Here is a 26522-nt window from a genome sequence, read left to right as displayed (position 1 = left end):
ACCCCTCAACTTGTCTGCTATAGTCATGACCAATTCTCACAGCCAAGCAGCCTGAGGTCAGTCCACTGACAATGCGAAAAGCAATCAAGGCTTAACCCCAATCAGAGAGCACCTATTACCCACACAAGGGGCACCCCTGGAGCATCCAGCACAGATGAACTGGGACACTGCTCCATTGGATGCAATGGGACACCTACTACATAAAACCACTCTGCCAAGTCTGGGAGATGTACTAGATCTCTCTAATACATACAAACACAGGGAGAAGGCCAAAAGGAGGGGACAAAAAAACACATCCCAAATGAAAGAACAGAGGGGGGGAAAAAAAAGAAAAAGAAAAACTCTAGGAAAAAAATAAACAAAATGGAGGCAGTGTATGAGATGTAAGAGTTCAAAACAGGTTATAAGGATATTCAATGAACTTAAGGGAAGAATACATTATTTCAGTGAAAAATTCAACAAAGTGATAGGAAACAAAAAAGAGATAGAAACCATAAAAATGAATTAGTCAGAAAATGAAAAATACAACAACTTAATGAAGAATACATTATTATATGGCATCAATAGCAGATTAGATGAAGCAGAAGACTAAATAACAATTGGAAAAACAAAGTAGCAGAAAACACTCAATGAGAGTACCAAAAAAAGAAAAAAAGAATTTTAAAAAATAAGAATATTTTAAGGAACCTCTGGTACAACATAAAGCATATCAACCTTCACATGTTAGGAATACCAGAAGAAGATAAAAAGCAAACAATTGAAAATCTATTTGAAGAAATAATGACTGAAAACTTCCCTAACCTCATGAAGAAAACAAACATACAAGTCCAGGAAGTGCAACCAGTTAAAAAAAAAAAAAAAACAACCTAAAGTGGCCCACACCAAAACACATCATCATAAAAAAAGCGAAAGTTAAATACAAAGAGAGAATCTTAAAAGTAGCAAGAGAAATACAATTAGTTAGTTGTTACCTACCAGGGAGCTTCCATAAGACTGACGGCTGTTTTCTCAACAGAAGCTTTGCAAACTAGAAGGTATTGGCATGAAATTTTTAAAGTGATGGAAAGCAAGGACCTACAATCAAGAATACTCTACCCAGAAAGGATGTCATTTAAAGTCAAAGAAGTGATAAAAGCTTCTCAAACAAGAAAATGCTAAAGGAGTTTACTAGCACCATATCAGTGTTATAAGAACTGTTAAAATAACTTATTTAAGAAGAAAATTAAAAATATGAATAATACAATGTCATAAAGAAAAATATATTCTCACTGACAAAGGTTATTGGGGAGCACATGAGACTTGGTTGGAAAATTTGAAAGGAGGACATTCTGAGAAAAGGGAAGTGTGTGGAAGGTCACCTGCCCTGTTTATCAAAATTCAGACTTAGGGGAGTCTTAGGGGTATGTCGAAGGTGGTGCCCTTAATGAGTCCTTGACCTTTCCAAACAAGTTTGTGCATGTGCAGAAATGGATGTTTACTGGAATCCTTATGCTTAATTCCTGGTTGCCCTTGACATGTGTTCTCCCAAGGTTACTCACCCTATTGATTGTATCTAAAGATAAAAACTGCAATAAAAGGCCATCAAGGCAGGCAATGGAGGCTGCCTAGCTCCTTCAGCCAGGCCATCCTTCTCTTTCACAGTGAAACTGTATCAGAGTAATCTGTTCATCCATCATTCAGGGGTTGCTGGCCAGTCCCAACAAAAGGTAAATCCTATATAATAAAAGAGTAATATGCAAATTGACGAGCACTCCAACACACAAGATGGCCGCCACCAAGTGGTCAAAGATGGCTGCCCCCATGTGGACACAAAATGGCTGCTACAAGATGGCCAGCAGGGAAGGGCAGTTGTGGGCAATCAGGCCAACAGAGGAGGGCAGATGGGAGGGACCAGGCCTGCAGAGGAGGACAGTTGGGGGGGACCTTGATTGCCCAAGGAAATACAATATCTGATTATTCTAAAAGAGGACATTTTCTCTTACATGTTACATAGTAAGTACCTATAAAAACATTAAGCACTTATGTAGGCCAGTTGTTTTGCTAAGCATTCTGTATTATTTATAAAAATATGATTATCTAAATTTCATCAAATGTAAACTAAGGATTGATTAAATTAGGTAGTTTTTTCTGTTCAAGGCAGAAAAAAGGGCATGCATCTTGTTGCAAACAGAATCTTAGGGAGGAATTGGAACTGAGGATTTCCCTGATGTGAAGAGCCTATGTTATTGGCCTATATTATTCCTAATTTGCAAACTTTAAGCATTATTAGCACAGAAACTATATTAGCACCAATCATACCTCTTGCTCACAGTCATTCAAAAATCTAAATTCTTTGTTTATTTCTTTGTTGGATCTGATTCTTAGAAAAAGAAGACAACATATGCTTTAAAAGCTTTATAGCCACGTGTATGATACAACCATTGCCCCAAAACAGAAGGCAGAATTCTACATATTTAGCAATAGGTTTTCTTTTTTCTTTTTTTCTTTTTGAAGTAAACACAGGGAAACATATACAATGGAAAAGTGTGTATTCTTTGTGTAGGCTAAACCTTCCACAGTGTGCTGCTGCTTGCTTCCATTCTAGGTTAAAGGCATTCTATTAGTCGAACTTAAGACTGAAGCGTTGTAACATCTAGGTGTATCCGTTTCCATTGGGAAAGCAGTGCTGCTGTGATATTCTTTCCCAACTTCCTGGCCTGTTTGTCAAATTTCAGGCTGCAGCTGCACACAAGGCTCAAAAAAAACCCCCACTCATATCCCAAAGGAAAAGCAAAGAAACACAACCCATCATTTTCCCTTATCTTTCCCTTCTCTGTCTTTCTCCCGTGTCCACTATAGAGCCACTGAAACGGCTCCCAGAATGATGCTTGTTGACATGACCTGGACCTCGGCCCTGAGCACACATCTTGGAAGCACAGCCCTGCCACTGGGGGCATTCTGTCAGCAGCAGCGCGATGTTAATCGGGAGAGGTCACCCGTTCTCTCCCTCCACGCTCTCATTCTCCCTCAGGGGAAGAGCGATGCTGACGAGTGATCCGCCATGTCTAAGGACACTCATTTTTTATGCTTGTTATCTTAAGGCCACTTTGCAATATAGAGAAGAGTGTAAGAGAATGCATTTATGTCACCAACCTCCAAACCAGCTTTCCAGAGCAATCTTGGGACTACAACTCTGATTAGCCAACTCATTCTCTCCCCATTACACATGAGCATATTCTAATTAGGGTCACAATGCTTATTACATTTTTATGGGTCTAAAAACTTCTGCTTAACAAGATGCTAAAAACATTTGAAAAGGCTATCTTAAATACACAAACAGATTTCAAAATACCATAGAACTAACTACAGAATCCTCTTTTTCCCTCTGTTTTCATCTGCAAAAATAAAAATAAATAATAATAATAATAATAATAGTACAAAGACATATTTGATATGTATTGCATTAATTTGATTAATCCAGGAATGAGTTTATCTTTGACTTTTATGTGATAAGGATGCTATAAATATTTTCTTTTGTTTGTCAGTGAAAGAACAGGTGTTTATCATGTTCCCTGCCCCACGTATGCTTAATATTTAAGGGGAGCTCCACATGTAAGACAATGGACTTCCATTTCAGTAAGGGTATTTGGATTATTTATATGGTGAAACAAAGATGACAGTGGTGCTTGCTTTTTACTTTCTAAGTCGCATCTGGCTGCCTGGTCCCCAGAGACCATCATCCTCCCCATGCCCTGACCCTCTCCCTAGGATGCGGGCTGACCAGGAAGTTACAGAGATAAGGGCATGGTATTTGATATTATTTGGACTTTTTAATAAGGGTCACATATGACCCCTTAGCTATTATGGGAGAGTCTGGATTTCTTCTCATCTAATCCAAAAATGCTATAGCACTTAACAGCAGGCAATGTCCTTTTGAAGAAGGAAAAAGAAAAAGATGAAACCATTTCAGGTGATTAATTGGATATGGTCTCTTAGTTCCTGTAACTCCCTGAAGAAATTAAAATAAAAAGCAACTATGTATTATCTTAGTACTTTACTAAACTGGAAAAGCTGAAAGAAAACTAACGGACGTTTGTTAAGGCAACATGCTAATTGTATTTTTTAAGTGAATAAGCCAGTGGGCAGGCAGATGGGATGTTTATTTCTGCACCTCCTATTTATCATCGTTGGTGATGATTTTTTTTTAACCTTTGCAAATGTCTTCAGCAGGAGGTAAAAAATAATGATTCGTGCCCTCTGAACATTGAAGAGGGACTGGAGCTGTGAAGGTGAGCCCTTTGAGTTTGCAAAGCAACTTTCTTGAAACAGAGTTGATGGAAGAATAGGGTTTTTATTCTTCATGGAAGGACCAGCAACTAGAGAAGGGCAGTCAGAGTCCACATGAAGGAAAGGCAATGGACATTCTTTATTAAACTAACAAAGGAGGTTATGAAAGGGATCAGAGAATAAACCTGCTCTCCCTGCTCCACACACCTCCTCTATAAAGGACTAACAAAGTCCAACAATTTCAAGTTCAGAGGTTTGGCAAGGGTACAAAATAGGACACAAGTGCACTAAGAAGAGAGCTTCACAGCTATGCACAGATGACTAGATGAAGCTGTTACCTGGTTCCACTCTTTTCAGAGGGTATTTTGACAAAACTTATCAACAAACGTGCTGCTGCTACTTTCACAAGGAAATCCCACCTCTAGGAATTCAGTGTACAGATATCTATTAATGTTTATTACAAGGCTACTTATAATAACAGTAAATCTTTTTAAACCTCTAATATTAAAAATCAGGTTAAATAAATTATATTATTTTTCTGGAATACTCTGCATTCATTAAAATAAAATTCGAGTTTAAATAAATTTTGATATTCAATGATGTTTCCAAGATATTGCTTATTGAAAAAATCTAATCCCTGGTGCCCCAAAGCATGTATTGAATATAATAAATTAACTTTTATTCATTTAGAATGGTGCTAACTATGTAACATCTTTGGAAGAACTGAGAAAACAGCCACTCAAATCATCTTCTGTAGGACTTAATTTCCTTGTGGAACCCTGATTGAAAAAGGCTGATTTCAATTCACTATGCCAAAGTCATATTGTTATAGAATCTGAAGAATATCAGGTTGTTATTTAATTATTAATCTTTTTACATCTTACAAAATAAATGTATATATGTATATATGTGTGTGCTGCTGAACAACAAGGGTACATTCTGAGAAATGCTTTGTTAAGCAATTTCCTCCTTGTGCAAACATTATTGAGTGCACTTAACAAAAACATAGACACCTAGACCATCTGTACAGCCTATTGCTCTGTAGGGGAGAAAAAATAATTTTCCCTCTACCCTTCTGAGTTTTTGGCTGAGACATCCCTGCAATAAAAAGACAGGATAACAGGAGAAAAGCAAACAAGAGTTTAATAACTTGTATATCTCCTACATACACAGGAGAGAGCCAGGAAGCTCAAGGAAAGAGCGCAAAGTAGCTGAAGCCACCAAGAAAGCTACCTCCATAAATACCATCTTTAGCTGAAGACAGGAGAAGATGTTGAGGAAGGGGGAAATCAGTTTTGGGGAGGTTACCAGGAAAAGCACAGAAAACAAGGGCAAGATTGCTATGCAGATTTAAGTCATTGTCTTACTCATAGATAAGAGTTTCTAGAGAAAAGGTCATCTCCCTCTTTTAAGGGTGACACTCTTACAAATGGAGATTTCCCTTACAAATGTAAACATATTTTAGGTAGGGTAACTCCTGTTTGGTTTTGACAGCCCCCTAGTGGATTGTATCTTAAAATTAGCCAGCCTAGCCCTATTTGGTTTGGCTCAGTGGCCAGAGCATAGGCCTGCAGACCAAAGGATCTCAGGTTCAATTCTGGCCGAGGGCACATGCCTGGGTTGTGGGCTTGATCGCCAGTAGGTGATGTGAAGGAGGCAGCTGATCAATGATTCTCTCTCATCACTGATGTTTCTCTCTCTCTTTTCCTTCTTCCACTCTGAAATCAATTATATATATATATATATATATATATTATTTAGCCAGCCTAAAATAATCCTTATGAAAATTAACCATATTTTGGTTGGCAAATCCTGTTCTGCAGCAGCTCCTAGGCTACAAATATGTAGGCATCTTACCTTACTGACTGTTATGGACAGCTGCAACACAAGGGTAAGCATTGGTATGATGCATTGTGCCACCACATTGTGATGACTAGGATGTCACTAGGGAGAGGATTACTTAGCTCTGTTAGAATCTTATCTGTTGTGGTCCATAGTTGACCAAAATGTTATATGGCTCATGACTTTATACAAAACATATATTCGAAAAAGAAAAAAGAGTAAATCTTCAATCATTGTACAAGCCAAAGCAATGTATAGGAGGCACATTCCAAATTCATGAACTGGTAGCTGGAAATACTCATCACAATTATTACTTGAGAACAACATGTCCCTGAAACAGGTAATCATTTCTCTGTAAGCTACATGTAGAACTCATGATATTCTTTGAGCCAACACAGGGACCCAGGTCCATGTCCAAATTAATCATAAAGAGAAAAACTCCTAGTTTGTTGTTCAATTTCACCATAGTGAGAAGGGGGGATTATAATCTGGTAGATTGAACACTTGAATTAACCTGAAAAATAATCACACTATTTTTAAATTCTGAAATACATACACATTTAGAAAAAGAGGGTTAAGTTCCTTATATAGGAACTAGAGACCTGGTGTATGAAATTCATGCACAGGGGAAGGAGGTGTATGTGTCCCTCAACCCAGCCTGCACACTCTCCAATCTGGGACATCCTTGTCACAATCCAGGACTGCTGGCTCCCAACCACTTATCTGCCTGCCTGTATGATTGCCCCTCAACCCTTCTGCCTGTCAGCCTGATCACCCCCTAACTACTTCCCTGCCAGCCTGATTGATGCCTAACTGCTCCCCTGCCAGCCCAATTGCCCCTAATTTCTCTCCCTTGCTGGCCTGGTCACCCCTAACCACCCTCCCCTGCAGGCCTGGTACCCCCAACTGCCTTCCCTTGCATGCTTGGTCACCCCTAACTGCCCTCCCTTGCCAGCCTTGTCACCCTTAATTGCTCTCCCCTGCTGACCTGGTTGCCCCCAACTGCCCTCCCCTGCAGGCCTGGTCCCCCCCAATGGCCCTACCCTTCAGGCATGGTCCCCCCCCAACTGCCCTCCCCTGCATGCCTGGTCACCCCTAACTGCCCTCCCCTGTGGGCCTGGTCCCTCCCAACTGTCCTCCCCTGCTGGTAATCTTGTGGCAGCATCTTGTGTCTAAATGGGGGCAGCCATCTTTGACCACATGGGGGCAGCCATCTTGTGTGTTGGAATGATGGTCAATTTGCATATTACCCTTTTATTAGATAGGCTAGAGAGTTAAGTAATTATCTTTTCTAAGTTTCATTTCTCAGGCATACTCCTTTTGCATGCTCCCTTTGATCCCAAAGAAAGTGATTGAGGAGGTGATTCAGCTGCGGAACCCAGCAAGCAAGCAGAACCGTTACGCATGATCAGGCCCACCCCACAAGGAGCCAAGATATCATCTTATTTCCTAATGACCAAGAACAATAACTGAATTCTGCAAACCTCCAGGACTCCCGGCCTCACACAACTCCTTCCCCTTTACAATCCTATCCACTGCACCTTGCTGCAAGACAAGTGTTGGATGCTTGTAAGCTCCCTGTCTTTTTGGTTGGATGGCCTTCACAGTAAGCCTTATATGATTCAACTCTGCATTCCTAACTGGACATTGCAACAGGCAGCCCAAGCCTACCCAGGGGTTTCCCGTTAACAACAGATTATTATCAATTCTGTTTAAACCATTATTCATAGTTCTCTGAATTTTAGAGCAGTTTATTATCATCATATGGTGAAAGGATAACCAAAACAGTGACAATATTAAGACAGTAGAATACTATTCAGTAATCAAAAGGAACTATCTATGGACTCAGTAGCATGAATGATTTTCTTGCCAGTCTCAAGACATCTTTTTTTTAAAAAACAAACAAACAAACAAACATATTTTTATTGATTTCAGAGCGGAATGGAGAGGGAGAGAGAGAGAGAGAGAGAGAGAGAGAGAGAGAGAGAGAGAGAGAGAGAGAGAGAGAGAGAAACATCAATAATGAGAGAGAATGCCTCCTGATTGCCCCCTATTGGGGATCTAGCCTACAATCTAGGCATGTGCTTTTGACTAGAATAGAACCTGGCACCCTTCGGTCAGCAGGCTGATGCTCTATCCACTGAGCCAACCTGGTTAGGGCTCAAGACAGCTTTTGATTGCTGTATGATTTCCTTTAAAATAATTTAAGGTGAAGACAAAATCTAAGACAAAATCTAAGCAGATCAGGGGATACAGAGAGGAAGGACATTGGTTAAAAAGAAGCACTAGGGAATTTCTTGTTATGAAAATGTTCTATGTCATAATTATGGTTATAATTATACAATTATATCCTTTATTTTCAAAACCCACTGAATTGTACATAAAATTTCTGATGTTCACTATTTGTCAAGTATACTTTTTTATAAAGTTAATTAGAAATAATCCATAATTGCCTGGCTCAGTGGTTAAGCATTGACCTATGAACCAGGAGGTCATGGTTCAAGTCCCTGTCAGGGCACATGCCTGGGTTTTGGGCTTGACCCTTAGAATGGGGCATGCAGGAGGCAGCCAATCAATGACTCTCTTTCATCACTGCTGTTTCTATCTCTCTCTCCTTTTATCTTCCTCTCTGAAAGCAATAAAAAAAAATATTTTTAAAAATTCATGTTTAAGTAGCTATAGAGAATAATTAAAAGTGTTAATGACTCAAATATTAATTTTCCATTTGAGAGCATTAATTAAAATTCCTAAATGATGGCATTTTTAATTTTATTTACAGAAGATTTATATTAAGCATTATTAAATTACATCACTACATTTATTTTCTTGAAAGTAAAATAAAAAGAATATTACATTCTGAAAAATAAAAACAAAATGAGTTACTTTAACTGTTTGTTGGGCCAGACTTATAAACTGGTTTAAGAAGATTAATTAGCATTATCTATGGACTACATACTACATCAACACTGTGTTAATGAGCATATGAAAGGTACAAAGATGCAAAGACTGGCTCACAGCCTATATCAAGGAGGAGAGATAAGATGCATAAATGACTGATGTGCAGTGGTGGAGTATGCGATAGGAATTAGACAAGAGAATGAAACTTGTTGATAGCCACTTAAGATTGCTGATAAGGGATAGTGTAGAGAAGGCTAGTTCTTTCTTACTTAATAATAAAAAGATAAAGGGTGTATCCTCAGAATCTCTAAGTCATGAAATATTTTCTACATAGCTGGCACTATTTAAACATTTTACATATATTATCTTATTGAATCGCTTAAACTATCACATACATGAAAAATTTTGAAAATAAGGAATTATTGTATAATAGAGCAAGCTATATTATTTCTCCAAGGTCACACTTCTGGAAAGTAACAGAGTTGAATCTTTCTAACCCCAAAGCCCAAGAGTTAAATACTTATGCTATTCTTCCTTTAATAAATCAGTCAAGAGCAATGCATTCCCTGTTTGCATTCAGCTTAAGCTATTTTCAGCTAACTTCTATCATATGCAACCAAAACATGCTAAATAAGGTATATTTAGTTCCTGCTCCATCCCAACATAAATATAGGATAAAGAGGGAAGGGTAATGAAGAATTAGGAGAAAAATAACCTCAATAAGAAAGCCTCTTAAAAAAAAAATAGGTCTAGGAAGAGAATTTTGGTTGGCTGCCTGCTTCTTAATAAACTATGAGCTAGAAAGGGATTTTACATATTTAAATAGCTTAAAAATTCAAAAGATAAATGAAAACAATATGGAATTCAAATGCTTCTGTTAATAAATGCTAGTAATGCTGTGTTACAACAGAGGCATCCTCATCCATTTCTGTATTTTCTATGTCTACTTTTACGCTACAGAAGCAGAGTTGAGTAACTGTAGTAGAGAGAGAGCACCTGTGGCCCACAAAGTTAAAACATACTTATTATTTGGCAATTTACAGAGAAAATCTGCTGACCCCTGATTGAGAAGACTTTAGCTTTGATGAGATGGTGCTTGGTTCAGTGAATTAAATACAACATGGACAAAGACTAGTACAATTTCTTAGAGATGAAAGCAAAGAACTGGGCTGGGGCATTATTGATCCCATCATTTTCTGAGCTAACCACTTTTCATTTAAAGCCAGCACCTGCTGTTTGCTTTCCTTGGCTTTTCTTTTTTGAATCAATGTGATTGCTGTCTATTTTTCTCAATACCAATTGTATGATTTAATTTACCTAGTAAGTTAGGGGGGGAAAATAGAAATATATCACTTAAAAGTATTGTGTAAGTTCCAGGCTCTTATTAGTATTAAACCCACTTTTCAAGGGTAAAAACCGAGGCTAGGATACGTTTTATTCCTTGTCACCTGAGCCAACATTTGAGTAAATGGTATAATGGGGATTCACACTGAACTATCTGCTCCATTATGGGTGTGTTTCTTTTTACTATCTTCACTTATTTGGTCAGAGTCAATGCAGATATACGATTTTTTTTTTTTTTTTTTTGTATGCCATAGTGTATGAAAAGAGAGGCGCATTCAATTTTTCAAAAAACGTGAGGCCTTTTAATGTATAACTTAATCAATTCAATACAAATTACTAGCTACATTTTACTATTACAATCAAATGAAAACAGGGATTCATGTAAACATAACATAAAAATACTAGTTATTCCAGGAATGTGAGCCAATAAGTAACCCAAGGAGTAAGCAGCTTGCTTCCCTGCCCCACTATTTCCACATTCTTTGGTGTCCAATAAATATCTCATAACAAGGGGAAAAGAGATTATTTTAAAATATGTGATCAAATCCAATCAAACAATGATAATTACTAAAAAAATAAAAAAATAAAAAATAAATACCTGAGCAGAAATGTTGAAATCTATGCAGAAATCCCAAATAAATGTAAGAAATACAAAGCAGGTTATAGCAAAGGTCTCTTTTCTCATCTGCCCTGTTTAAATAGTCTAAAACAACCCCCAGGTTGAAGTGTTTGCTTTGTTATATTTGGCTTTCTACGGTATGTATAAATTTTACCAGATATAGTTAAAAAATCAAATACTTCAAAAACACTTTGAGTTTTTCTTTCCAATGACACTTAGAGAACATATTATGACAAAGTGCAGCTCAAGCAAAGCTTGTGATAAGACAGCCATTTTCTGGGTAATTCAAGGATATAAAAATTGTTTTTTGTTTTTTTTTTACTTCCGTAGAAAAATATCCTTAATAAAAGTAAATAATTTATTTATTTCTCTATCATTTCTTTCACTATACTTGCATTCTCACCTATCCTGTCTGACTTCTAAGCAAATGTTGAGATAGAGACATGAGTACTGTATTATTCTATTTGGTAAGAATAATAAAATTTCTACATACACATTATTTACTTTCATGTATTACTTATATACTTGATTTTGGCAGTGCTAAGTATTTAATTCAGTTAACAATTTGGTCAAGTCAACAAAAATAATTGATAAAATTATTTATTCACTTGAATTGATGAAATAAATATATTGACCAGTGCCTATGTTTCCACAAAATGGGAATTTTCAATAAAATGTCATAATAATGTTGAGGAAAGACCATATGATATTGTCAAAAGAACACTGGAATTGGAATTACACATGCCTGAATCTTTGTCATTACATTTTCTAGATGTGGGACTGTAGACAAGTTTCTCTTGGAGTTTCAATATCCTCATTTATATAGCATCAGATATAATAATAAACTTATGAAGCAGAAAGAAGATGCTCTATGAAAATTAAAATATTGGTTTGCTTTTCTTCTCTTTAGTCTAGTGAGATGGCTGGGCCTAGTCAGAATTAAACAACAGTTCTCTGTCCTAATAATTTAACCCATGTTCACCTGATTACAACATTTCTTAAAGAACCAAAATTATGATCAGATGGCTATAATGACAAATTAATTGATCACTTTTAAAATTGCAAAGTAGCCTGTAAATATTGCAAAATTGTTGATTTCATGAGTTTAATAAAGGCAAATGTGGAACCTGGCTGAGATCGTTAGAGCATAGTTACCAACAGAGATCAAGTCAAGTGACCATTAACTACAAGCCTGTGGATCATACCTGATTTGACATGTAAGAATTAGACATCAAATAATTAAGAAAGACTTTGGGGAAATAGCTGAACTCAGATATTTTTGGGATGATTACTTTTTGTTATCTTTTTATTTTTTTAAAATAGATTTTATTAGTTTTTACAGAGAAGAAGAGAGATGGAACAGAGAGTTAGAAACATCGATGAGAGAGAATCATTGATCAGCTGCCTCTTGCACACCTTCTACTGGGTATGTGCCCGCAACCAAGGTATATACCCTTGACCAGAATGAAACCTGGGACCCTTCAGTCTGCAGGCCGATACTCTATCCACTGAGCCACATTGGTTCCGGTACTTTTTGTTATCTTGGCACAAAGGCTGAAGCAGGGAGTGTCATACTATCTTACTATTTTGTAGGAAAAGGAATGCAAAACTACTTCTTGAGTTGCTTTTTCTCATAGCTGCAGTTATTTTTAAGTTATGAGACTTAGATTTTGTGGTGTAAAATTTCATTTTTGAAGAAAAAAATTTCAACCGAATGCTTTGTTTTTACCTTTGTAAAGTTTTGGTTCCCATTTTATACAGATCTGTTCTATGAGAATAATTTCTGCTACCAACTATTCTAGGATGAGGAAACCCCTGAAGAGAGCAATGATACCTGGTGCCCTTTCACTTCACTGTCTGGTTTTATTTTTCTCTTCTCCAGTCCCTTTCCCATCGAAAACCCACAGATTCACATTTCCAAGTGCCACTCATCTTCTAATTGCCTTGTCAGTTTGATGGCAACTAATACCTGCCAACTGGTAATTAATGTTAGCAGCTAATAATTGAAGGTGTCACCTCTCTCACAAGCATTTTAAAGAGGATTCTTGAAGATAAATCTTCAAGAAAAATTGAATTTAGTACTCACTATCTTCTAAGCATCAGGCTAATTACTTTACATAAATGATCTCTTCATTTTTACAACAGTCCTGTGAGGTAGTTTTTATTGCTCTTTCTTTACAGAAAAGATCAGGCTTAATTTAACCAACAAAGCCAATTGAGTGTCAGAGTCAGGATAGGAATCCTTGGCTTCCTGAGTCGAAATTCCAGGTGAAATATTATAATAGTTTAGTATATTATTTAGAAGCAGAGTCTGTGTAGTATCCCTCATCACATTCACATTGTTTCTGGGACCACCTGCTTGTATTCTCTGGGTCTGTTCAGTTATACAGAACTACAGAACCTGGTTCTACAGTGGATTTGACGCTTGTGAACCTGTCTCCCTGTTTTAAATTAGGTTGAGGTAAAAATATTTTCACTCTAAAGAAAACAAAAATTCTATTTTTTTTTTTTTTTAGTATAGAATGTCTCAGCTGAGTGTTATAACTTATATATGAAACCTGAACGCCTCCTTAGCTCTATCTTAACCAATACTTCACAGAGGAGGAGTCCGAGGGCTATGGGCAATGAGGGGCTGCTAAGGTTTAGCATCTGGGACAGGACCAGGGTTATTAGTCTCCAGTGTCCATTGCTATATGAGTATTTTTCTAAATCGGAAAAAAAAAGATATATTAGAGGAATTGTGAAAGAGACAACCAAGTTCAATATACTGTATTTGCAGTGTGTTTAAGCACAGGAGATTTGCTATTATAGATCATTACTTTATACATTCTACTATATTCAATGAGGGCTCAAAATATATATGCAGAAATAAAATGTTTCATGTGTACATTTTTACATAATGCCCTTAATCCAGTTTTCTTGGTTCTTACTATATAACCAATTATTGTGGTTTAATTCTCCTTTACTTTGAGACCAGTATCCATTGAGCACTAACTAGTATTCCCCATGAGTGACAAGGGTGCCACCATGGTTCGGTGATTGGAGGAGTGATGGTAAAAGTTCTGGTTAGCTTGTAAAGCATGTTTTGGAGAGCTGGATGGACCTGTGTCTATGGTTTTTAATTTGTAGGGAATCAAATGTATCAAAGACTGGGAATTTCTTTTGCTTAGGACTCAATACCACATGACTTCACAAGATCACCAAGGCAAAAAGATACTGGACTATTAGAATTGAGAGCAGTTTATATGAATTAGGTGTCTGGTCAGTATAACTTTTAAAAAATGATAATATATTTTTGAAGTCTGTTCCTTATATTTTATGCCTTTTCTCTGGCAATGAGTTGCTTTATGTGTTTCTCCTATTTATTGTCAAGTTTGTTGAGACAGCATTTGCATCTTTTATGCTCTTTTTGTACCTTGTTCTCTACAAATATCAGAGATGTCAAGGAATAATTCTGACTATTTCCTCTTGAGGATATAACCACAACCTTAGAGTGCCTGGTGCTCCTGAGATGCATTAACTTTTCAGGCTTCTAGAGCCTGAATGTTTGAAAACTACAGTAATACAATCCTTAGTCCATGAATCATTTGCATTTTAACAAGTAACTTAAATGTACAACCATTTGGAGGAAAAATTGTAACCTTGTAGATATTAGTAATTTCAATGTAGATTTTAAATATACCTAAACTATGCCACACAAATGCACAAATTATTTTAGTAACTGGAAGTTATTTAAATTGTTTGGTATCATAGAAACTAAAATACTAGTTCTCTTTCCCTCTACTAGTTAGTACAGAAATAAACGCATATGAGGTTCTTGCTGAAACCAGTTTGGCTCAGTGGATAGAGTGCCGGCCTGCGGACTGAAAGGTCCCAGGTTCCATTTTGGTTAAGGGCATGTACCTTGGTTGCGGGCACATCCCAGTAGGGGGTGTCAAGAGGCAGCTGTTAGACGTTTCTCTCTCATCAATGTTTCTAACTATCTCTACTTCTTCCTCTCTGTAAAAAAATCAATAAAATATGTTAAAAAAAAGCATATGCCGTTCTTAATGTAAACAGTGTCCTTGAGAAATCTCTAACAATCTTATGTTGATTGTGCCTAAAGTCATAATATTTTGCTTATATTCCTTTTACTTCAAATGTATCTATTCAATTTTCTGTCATAACTATAGGTATCCATAATTCAATTAGTCTTATTTTGTTCTAAAATAATTTTATTTCTTAGTTAATAGGAAATAGTAACAGAGCCATAAACTTGAGTTCCTTTTCTTCTTCAAATTCTATTTGACAATGAATAAATAGATCAATTAATTACCAAGAGCAATAAAATTTAAAGTGATCAAATGATGTCATGTAGCCACATTATGATTTTAATTTTAATTTCTAAAATAACAGAAATAAAATATATAATTTTGAAACAAGTAGAAAGAAAAATACAATTAAAAAACCTTCTGTTATTAAAAAATGATAGTGAATATGAAAAGAGGGCAAATGAGTTATAGAAAAAACAGGATTACTAGTTCAAATTAAGATAGTAGAAATAAATATAAACAGCCTAAACTCATTAGTTAAAAGAGAATAGACACTCAGTAAAAATTTATTGAATAAGAAGATAAGTAAAACATTTATATAATCATAAAATAAGCATTATTTTTGAGAAGTCTATAATTCCATTGTTAAAACATCTTCTTTATATTCATGCTATAAGAATTTTCATAAAGCTTTATTTAACCAAAATTAACCTTATCTACACTAATAGAGAGAAAGATGCAAATTGACCATCCCTCCATGACATCCACCAGCCAATCAGGAGTGAATATGCAAATTAACTCAACAAAGAGTTAATTTGCATATGCAGGAGTGGAGTGGCCAGGTGGGGTGGGATGCCTGCTATGAGGAAGAGGGCAGGAGCAGAAGGAGCTACATGAGAGGCTCTTGGGCTGAGAGCAAAGACTGGAAGCTCCCAGCTGGATGGGAGCAAAGACTACAGATTCCCCAGCCAACCCAAGCAAAGGCCTGGGTCCTGGGTGCCGGAGGAAAACTGGTGGCAGCAGCCAGGTGAAGGAAGGCTTATTCTTATGAATCTTCACGCAATAGGCCTCTAGTATGGTATAAAATACATCAAAGATTGAAACCCTGGTTCCATCATTTGCAAAGTATGAGAGCTTTTAAATGTTTTATTTAATCTTCCTAATAGATTCTTCATCAACACAACAGGCATCATAATAATCTCTAACTCTCATATATTTTTCAAGAATTACATAGCATACTAATTGTGAAAATGATTATTATATTGTACAATGGTTTAGAAATATATATTTTTTAACTAGAACATAATATTTTGTACATTTTAAGTCCAACTCCAATGTGTCTCTTACCAGCAGATTTATGTTTCTGCACAAAATAGGACCAAAACATGTTTAAAGTAAAATGTAGTTACTGACTTCTTTTTTTCAAAGTATCTGTGGCGATAACCTCTAAACCATAAAATAATGCCTTATATGGTTATAGGTTTTATCGGCATTATTTGTACATTTCCACACAGATACTCTTTACAGTATAACCTTGAATTTCAAAATCACTAAACTGACAGAGGTTTTTTTTAGCAACCAAAATAATCTTGAGCAGATGTGATTAATACTTTAGAAAAATATATTTATTTCCTGGTACATGAATAAGCCCTTCAGTATCCAATCAAGATGCATTCATTCACAGATGTTACTGACAGGAATTAATAAGATCTCTTGGGAAGTAAACAGGAAAATTTAGCAAAAAAGGCAATTCTAGCTTTTGTTTTTATTCACAGAAAATTGTTCACTGTACACATCCATTTGAGGTAATGAGAAAATAGATTTTTGGGGCGATTTCTGAATATTATTTAATATTCTCTGATGTATAAACTAATTATAATTTCATAGTTACCTCTGAATCATAGTAGTTATTATACTTTGAAATTATAATATTTGAATGTAATATTAGGTGACCCAAATATCTGTCATAAATATTGGTTGCAAACGATACCAGGAGGCTAAGAGGAACTACCTAAAACCCTGTAAAACTTAACTGTTAGAATCAGCACATTCAGTCAGTTCTTTAACATGCAGTAAGTGAATACCTACCAAATGTCAAGAACTGTGCTAAGCATTGGGGATATAATTAAGTTGTGGTAAGTTTTGTACCCATAAAGAATTTATAATCTGCCCAGCCACTGTTGCTCAGTGGCTGAGTGTCAACCTATGAACCAGGAGGTCACAGTTCAGTTCCCAGTTAGGGCACATGCCTGAATTGTGGGCTCCATTCCCAGGAAGGGGAGTGCAGGAGGCAGCCAATCATTGATTCTCTCTCATTGATGTTTCTATCTTTCACTCCCTCTACCTTCCTCTCTAAAATCATTTATAAATCTTCAATCTACTAGCGGAGATAAAAAAAAATATTAGTAAACTTTTACTTTCAACACTGCACATAATAAATATCTGATAAAATGAGATAAACTAATTATGACTTGAAAGAAGGAAGCAAATCAAAAGTGGGAAACAAAATAAAATAATGTATCAATTAAATAGCTATGTGATGATAAGATGATGATCTATATAACTATTTAGATGAGACAGAAATCTGGGTCATAGATTTCTAGTATGTACATGTTATTTGCTCATGCCACAAAATACAATCTCACCTCACTAAATCAAAGGCCATTGTTAAGTCATGGCTAATGGGTGTCACAGCAGGTATCAAACCCAATGCTCTTTCACTGGATTATTATAGTCCTGGATTATTCTTTCTACACTTACTCTGCCTCTTCAGCAAGAAATTTTGACTCAACCTCTCCGAGACACTTTAAATTTTTCCCCTTTAATTGATTAAGTAGGGCATTAAAATTAAAGCACTGTGGTTTCAACTAGTAAATTCAACACTCCAGGTTTCAGTTTGTTCCTTTGGCAAAACTCTAAAATGCCACATTTTATTTTTCCATGTGGATAACGTGAATCACATTTCCCCTCAATCTGTTAAAAAGAGGGAAAGAGATGAAACAGGAATCAGAGGAATACCAGAAAGAGACAGAAACACAGAATTAGAAGAGAGGCACTAGATAGCATATGCACAGATTAAGCTTTTGAAGAGTTTTGATTTGAAGAGGAGCAGGGGAAAAAAAAATAGCTGAAAGAGGACATGAGTCAAGAGAGCTTTGCTTTGTTGTGTTTTCAGTTGGAGGAAGCGAAGTAATGCTGCATGATGTTGAGAATGATCCAGAAGGGAATAAACAATCTCTGCTAAAGATGCAGAATTACTGAAGAGACTTCTTTAGCTAGGTAAAAAGAAGAAGGAGGAGGAAGAGGGGAAGAAGAAGGTGAAGGAGAAGGAGAAGGAGAAGAAAAAAGGAAGAAGAAAGGAAAGGAGGAAGAGGAGGAGGAGAAGGAGAAAGTAGAGGAGGAGTACAAAAAAAAAAAAAAAAAGATTTGAGGCCACAAGTTTAGGAATTACCCTTAGAGCTGTGGTCGGCAAACTCATTAGCCAACAGAGCCAAATATCAACAGTACAGCGATTAAAATTTATTTTGAGAGCCAAATTTTTAAAACTTAAACTTCTTCCAATGCCACTTCTTCAAAATAGACTCACCAAGGCTGTGGTATTTTGTGGAAGAGCCACACTCAAGGGGCCAAAGAGCCACAGTTTGCCGACCACTGCCTTAGAAACACAATAATATCTCTATATTAAAAAGGAGAAGCTAGAGCCTGTCAGTACAGAAGCTAATGAGTGTGTGATTTGGTGAAGAAGGTTGAGGGCTGTGGGCGTTATCTTCTAATTGCTTTCCTTTCACAATAAAATGGCTATCAGCTGAGAGAGTTGGTGGAGAAAAATCTCAAAGGGAATGAGCAGGGAGCGTGTTGATGATTAGAGTCTGATGGTTTGAAATTCAAAACTGAGGGTTTGCAAAGAGGAATAACAGAGAATGGGCAATGAGGAGAAAGGAGATACAAACATTCCAAACTCACAATGTACATACAATTTGAGAGAATAAATAGCCATAACTATAAAAGGCTTTAGGAAAGCTAAAAGTTTTCAGGGAATATAAACGTTTCCATTGGAGCCAGAATCTTGAAATATTCAACAAAGATAAAGATGTGTAGGATTGGGCTGATCAGGGTAACTACTTATTTGATAAGTGTTAGACATTGGCCTGAATGCTCAGCTATATTGGATCGTGCATATCTCCCCTAAAGCTTTGTTGTGATAACACTGATGTTTGAGTAGATAATTTGACATAACAATGAGTGCTTAGTATTAATAGAATACAACCTGTCCTGCAATCTTAAATTATATATTCAGTCTAATATTTCTTATGATTTAACACACATGTGTCAAACACAAGGCCCGCAGGCCAAATCCGTCCCGCCAGGCCTTGCAATGTGGCCCGCACCGCGCTGTCATCACTGCACTCCGCTGCGTTTCCATCACAATGACAGTTTATGACTGTTCAGTAAACCATTCGGCCCGCGATTTAGGCTGGATTTTAGATTTTGGCCCCTTCTCTGATTGAGTTCGACACCCCTAATTTAACATAAGAAATTATGATAACTCATAATTGTGATTGATAGCAATCAATCATCTGGCTTTTCTCTTATAGTCTCAACCTGAGATCACATTTTTATTGAATCCATTACTAATACATATTTTTATCTTACACTTATGGTGTATGCAATTCATGATATTATTTCTTTCCCACTGGAAATCTTTTCTATGTAGTTTTCTTTGCAAATGAGATAATCTGTATATGTGTATGTAGGCTGGTAGTTTTATGTCTTGTATCATCCTCTGCCATTTAGCATTTTTAAAACGAGTTCCAACAGCCTTGCAATACAAATTATATCTCAGAAAATCTTGCTTTTCCCCCACATGTTATTTATTCCTATAAATCTGCCAGTGAATACTTTTATCCTTTAAGGAGCCTATTGGTTTCTCTCCTCTTCCTCAGCTTCCTTTTTATCCAGAGTAATTATTCATCTAAGTAGGTGCAACTCAGGAATTATTACATACTACCAATAATTTCAAAACAAAATTGTTTCAAATGTTTTCTTTTTTGATATATAATGTACTTTTCTTTCCATTAAAAACACTAGGAGGAGGATCAGGTAAAGGTGAGAAACTCTTTAAGAAAATTGAACAAGGTCCTCTTGTAATTTATGATAAGAATTATCTATGGTGGGACAAAATCGGACCCCTTTTTTTAGACCAATAAGTACAACCTAAAAACAAGTGTGGCATTTACAGTAAAAAAAAAAAAAAAATATTGAGATGCCAGGACCCTGAATTCTTTTTGCAATTGTTAACTCTAAGATCTTCGTTATTTCTCATATAGAAACAGACATTGACTCTCTCTCTTTCTCTCTCAGATGCTGGACACTGCTATACGGTACTCATTTTAAGTTATAGGACTCAAACAAAATGAGTACAATTAGCTTTGAGTTGGCAAAAGGGACTATAATTAACCTGAGCACAATTTACCATCAAGTTACTCCAAACTCCATCAAGTACTTACCTCGTCATGACTTTTACAAGAGCTCCAGTGGCCAAAAAATGATAAGTACACTATAGTTTTACTTGAAACTCATAAAAAAATATCTTAGCTCTTTTTGTTCCCGTTTGATAAATACCATACACAACCCAGTGACCAGCTTATCTTCTGAGACAAGAGGCACATTGGTATTCAGTGAACTCAACTCTGACACTCCCAATAATTTTGAAAGCTTTTTACTCTCTCAGCTTATCACTTCCCCTATGCTCCAGGCAATATATTCCTCACTGGTGGCAGGCAGAGACATCATTGCAACAGTCAGGAGTGAAAACGGCAATAAAACAATGTTATCATAGGAGCTCAGTCTCTTGTCCGGGTTTATTTCCAGTATCTGATCTTTAATTACACGCCTGGAACTCTGACACATTTCAAGGAAACCATGCACATTTCCCCTAGAAGGTTCCCCAGTCAACGCACCCTCTAACGTGGGAGCATGTAGTAAAAGGAAAGCAGCAACAAGAGAGAATGAATCCTACTGTACCTGGTGAATGAGGCGGAGGAGAGCACAGCAGAACAACCCCCTGGCCTTCCCTCACAGACACTGCACTTCTCGTCCGGCCACTAAAATTTCCCAGATCTGTCAACACAACACAGCATTTAGACACAGGGCTTAATGGCATGTAAAGAACTACTACTTTTGTAACTTGTACTTACCTTTCTCTCCTACCCAGACAAGGTTTCTTCTTGTTTGTTAACCAGGGAGAAGAGGGCCTTAAAAAGAAATCTATGCCAGCTCATTTTAAGTACCATTGTTTTCAGACTGTATGCACACTCTTTATCTACAGGGCATACAAGTTGCCAGTGCAACAAGAAATTAGACAATGCATTTATAACACATAACATCTTTCTTTTATTTCTTTTTAATATTTCCCATGCATTGGTTTTTCTACTGCCAATAAAACCCATTCATTCATAGTGAGAAGAGAAATAGAAGTGGTTAGGGGTACCTGCTGTCCAACCACATGCCTCATTATGGGTCATGCTGGGAACAGTGTGTAAAACCAAGCATGCGTTTGTCAAATTAGAGACTTGTGCTCTAGCGAAACATAATGAGGCTATAAAATGATCTTTTTCTGTAAATGTGAGTGGATCAGTCATGTTGCTTTCATTTTATAGAAGCCTGGAATGGCCTTATGAATTAATTACACTCACATATTTTGATTACTCTGGGAGTATTACAGCAATCTAAACTCGAATAGATCTGAAGGGTTATAGCATTAATTGGGTTTCAATTATCTTCCCTTAAATTATATGACATTTCCACAATTTTGAATATTGTCCTAAAAATAAAGTCACCTAAAAGAGAATTATGTGTAATATTTGCATTTCTCATATTATTTATTAATACATTCATTGCTCAGTAGATATGTACCTTTCCCATTTCGTGGGCTAGGTTGATCAAAGACATGATTTTTAGAATAGTTTTTTAGAAATGGTAGGAGCTCAGTATTTTCATAAGTAAACATTGTCCCAGAATTCTCTGTAAAACCATGTTCCCATGGTGAGAAATTCTTGTGGAAAATGTTTTGCCTTTCCTTCCATTATTCATCAATTGTAAAAGAGACTTCCTTCAACTTTTCATATTTCATGATAAAATAGTGTATTTTAGAGTAATACAATGTAGACACTCAAATTTAATCTTTGTTAATCTGACAAATGATTAAAACAAGCAGTCAAGGAAAATATATTTAAGTGGATATGAAGGAGATACATCATTAACTTCGATATTCTAAGAACCTTTTTAAGATATTGTGAGCGATGGTTAACAATTTACTTATATGCTGAATTTATAATAAAATAATGCTAAATACATTCAAAATCATAAAGGGCTAATAAATAGTAATGGCAGAATTATAAATAAGTAGTCAAAGAGGTTTTCATTATTTAAAAAACTGTTTAGCATTTTACACCTAATTTTGTTTCATTATAAATATTTATGTGTGTCTCCAAGTGGCAAGAGAGCATTGTCCCAGTTCTACTTTTGTTGGTGGTTGTTGTTTACATTTGAAAACATACACACTAACTTCTAGTAAAAATCAAGTTCATCCAATTTCAGATATCTGCGACTCTTGGCTATAAATTCTTAGAAATAGAAGTTTTCTTATTTTTCTAACACGTAATCTCAATATGAAAACAAAGCATGGCATGGTTTCTAAGTTGACTTGCTTTGCCTCTACTCAGCACAGTGCAGGAGCTGCTCCATAAGGATTAGAGAATATATCGTTTTACTTTCTTCTCTTCATCTTCATTGGATTTATAAACTCTGGAAAGCTGTTTGCATATCAGTTTATTTTAACTCTATTTCCTAGATGATTTCTGAAAAGTATAAGGGTAGCTTCCAACACATTTACCACTACAACTTTATGTTATGCTTATTATGACATTTCCAATCAACCTATTATAGTTAAAAAGAATATTTTAATAGAAAACAATACTAAATGAATGCCTATTCCTGAGAAATTCAACTATAGGCATGAGCTAGAAAATAGACACAAGGCAGAAAAGAAAATTATGGAATTGTTATGATCTGATTTGTGTTTTGAGATCACAGTGACCCAAAAGATAACATTCATCTGTAATTACTTTATTTTGTGTCACCTGTTAACACTGGTACAATTCAACATGTCCTCCTGGAATTGTCTCTGTGTCATTATTTCCTAGGTATTATAGCACCAGCTGTACAAACATAAGTTTATTTTTTTCAATTGTGAATAAATCATTTTTATATTTCATAAAGACATATAGAAAAACACTGAAAAGAGGTATGCATTTTTATGGAGAGTGCATTTTTTTAATTTAAATCCTTCTGCCTATAAAAAAAAAGTGAAATATTTCTGTAACCTAAAAGTGGTCCTTGTGTCACTCAAGATTCTGCTTGATCAAAGGCAGAATGATTTATGGGGAAATTTCTTGGTTGGAGTAGAGATGACAATAGAGAAAGCAATCTGAGTGACAATAAAGCTGTTGTTTTTATCTCATTGCTAACAGAAAGCAGCTAATCTCTTGGGAGGAACTCATCAGAGGACTTTGGTGCTTATCGCATTATTTAATAGATACACATTCTGATATATTAAGGAGAGGAATGAAACAAAAGATTCAGGTTTGAAATGTGAACTGAAATAAACATTTTTCTGGACTTACTCTAAAGGGTATGGACAAATACATAAGCAATAGGCTGGAAGAGGAAGTTTGTGGTCAAGACTCACAGGGTCCTGGGCTGTGTCTTTCTTATGTTCTTTCCCAGTTCATAAACTTGGAAAGAACATAAGAAGCTCATGTAGCTTAATAGTGAATCTTTAACCAGAACTGCAGCTTACAAAATTATCACACCTATTCATCCTCAATAAACAATGCAGATAAGAAGAGGTGTTCAAATTAATGATGAAACTGAGAGAATGTAGATTTAGGATGTGTGATTTGAAGCTTGTTGACAAGATGAGAGACAAATTTCTTCAATTCATTTAGCAAAATTTTACCAGTGCAAACTTCACATAGAACACTAAGATAAGTGATCCAGAAAAGCTGCAGAGAAAAGATTAAATATATAAGCTAATCATACGTACGTGGGCCAACTGTCCAAAGACCCAGCTCAGAGGAGTCTGTGCCACTGAACAGATGCATGAGCCCAAACCATCATAGCTTCCAACTGTCACAGTCATACTTATGAGTTACCAGTGCATGCCATATGCCATGCACATGCACATTTCCCATGCAGATGCTTTCATTATTCTATTAAATGTAAGCTACAAGCACACCAAGATACCATCTCTCTCTCTCTCTCTCTCTCTCTCTCTCTCTCTCTCTCTCTCTCTCTCTCTCTCTCTCTCTCTCTCTCTCCTCTCTCACTTTCATATATATACATACACACACATACAAATACACACATACATTTTAAGTTTCTTCTTTCCTTTTCTTTTCTCTTCTTCCTTTTTTCCCTTCCTCCCTCCCTCCATTCTTCCTGCCTTCTGTCCTTTCTGCATGCCTTCTTGACTCCTTTCCTTTCTTCCCTGAATTATCCCACAAAGGATTGAGACAGTTTAAAATATATATGTATATAATACAAAAAGAAAAACAGGTAGTTGACAAATTCCAAGTGAAGGTAGAGTATGTGTGGTAAGAATACTATATATAGGAAAAAGATAAGCACTTAAGAATATCTATACTAACCAAAGGGTAATATGCTAATTAGACCAGATGTAGCTAGGGACATGACTGACCTGAAAACTGCCCCAGGCCCTCGCCCAGGGCAGCCTTACCCCCCCCAATGGGCTCCTTCCACCCTGATCCAGGACTCCCTTCAGGGTAGGCCAGCTGACCACCACCAGAGCATCAGGCCTCTATCCTATATGATAACAGGGTAGTATGCAAATTGATCATAACAGCAAAGGCAAAACAACCAGAATGACTGCTGGACCAGTCACTATGAGGTGCTCTGATCATCTCTTGGTCCCTTCCCCTGAGCAGTCAAGCACCAATCACTTGATGGCAAATGGGGAACGGGGTGTGGGTGGTGGCATGGGGAGGAGCCAGCTGCAGGCAGCTGGGGAAGACGGGCCTGATCACAAGCCAGGCCTAGGGACCCTACCTGCACAAGAATCTCAAGTGCTGGGCCTCTAGTATGTTATATACATTTGTAAATTATTAGAAGTTGACAATAAATTTGATGCTAAACTTACAAGGAGCAAAACAAAGATGGTTATGCCCCCAGTCTTAGAGATCATGATTACCTTTAGGTCAAAACCTTTAGGAACTCAAGAGAAGTACAGTATTATTGGGTATTAAGATCTAAGAGGAATAACAGGTCTGAAGGGTGAAGGTGGGGGAAGGGAATAAGAAGAGATAAACGAAAGAACATATATGCATATATGCATTACCTATGGACACAGACAATAGCATGGGGAAGGCCTGGGGTGGGGTGGGGGTTGGAGGGAGGGAGACAAAAAGTGAGAAAATGGGATGCATTTGTAATATTGTCAACAATAAAATAAAATAAAAATTAAAGAAAAGATCTAAGAGAAATTCTCCTGCAAGACTTCATAGAGATCATGGTGGGTGGTACAGAGGTCTGAGCAACTTCGCAAACTAAGTAGGAAGGTTTTTCACCCGCTGAAATATTTTATTTTTTAATATATATATATATATATATATATATATATATATATATATATATATATTATTGATTTCTTACAGAGAGGAAAGGAGAGGGATAAAGAGCTAGAAACATCGACCAGCTGCCTCGTGCACACCTCCTACCGGGGATGTGCCCACAACCAATGTACATGCTTTTGACCAGAATCGAACCTGGGACCTTTCAGTCCACAGACCAATGCTCTATCCACTGAGCCAAACCAGTTTTGGCCACTGAAATACTTTAAATAGTTATACTGTGAAACACTCGCTTGTGGGCGCGCACGCAGACACACACACACACACACACACACACACACATAAACATACACACTTTCAAAAGCCATTCCCTAGAAAAGTGACATATTTTAAAGTGTTGAGGATAAAGAGAGGTTATAGGAAACTGACAAGAAGAAAATTGCATAAGGGGTCCTGAACACCGATCTTATAGTTATTTAATACAGTTGATTAGCAAGTTATTGGGAAGAGAGGGGAAAGGGGTCAAGGTGAGAACACAAGTCTTACACAATTAGAAATGATGTGCTGAGATTTATTTGTCTCCTGGACACTAATTTCCTAGACTTAAACCTGTTAAAAATAAGTGGCAATGTCTGGCTTGTGCGAGGTGTGAGTCTGGAGGAAGGAGTGGGCATGGATGTAACTGTGCTGGGTTACACCTTCAGCCTGGGGCGGAGCCAGCAGTCTCAGACTGTGAGTGCTCCAGGCACTCGCAATTAATTCTCCAGGTTCAAAGTGCTGTGTATTCTGAGAGGATGCCTGAATTCCAAACTTCCTGAAATTGAGTTTGAATCTTTACAGAAAGTAAAAACAATTGAAAACGACAAAATACTA

General features: G+C 36.6%; 1 protein-coding gene across 1 annotated transcript in view; it reads right to left on the bottom strand.

Annotated features, from left to right (window-relative positions):
* CNTN5 (contactin 5) overlaps positions 1–26522 on the bottom strand; it is a 720133-nt gene that overhangs the window by 317035 nt on the left and 376576 nt on the right. The window contains exon 6 of the mRNA XM_036427705.2: positions 21025–21120. Within this exon, the coding sequence (XP_036283598.1) occupies positions 21025–21120 (96 nt within the window). The remainder of the gene's footprint in view (positions 1–21024; positions 21121–26522) is intronic.

Source organism: Pipistrellus kuhlii, unplaced genomic scaffold (assembly GCF_014108245.1).
Source record: "Pipistrellus kuhlii isolate mPipKuh1 unplaced genomic scaffold, mPipKuh1.p scaffold_m20_p_9, whole genome shotgun sequence".
Lineage (NCBI taxonomy): Eukaryota > Metazoa > Chordata > Mammalia > Chiroptera > Vespertilionidae > Pipistrellus > Pipistrellus kuhlii.
The sequence above is the reverse complement of the archived record's forward strand: the minus strand, read 5'-3'. Positions and strand labels throughout refer to the sequence as shown.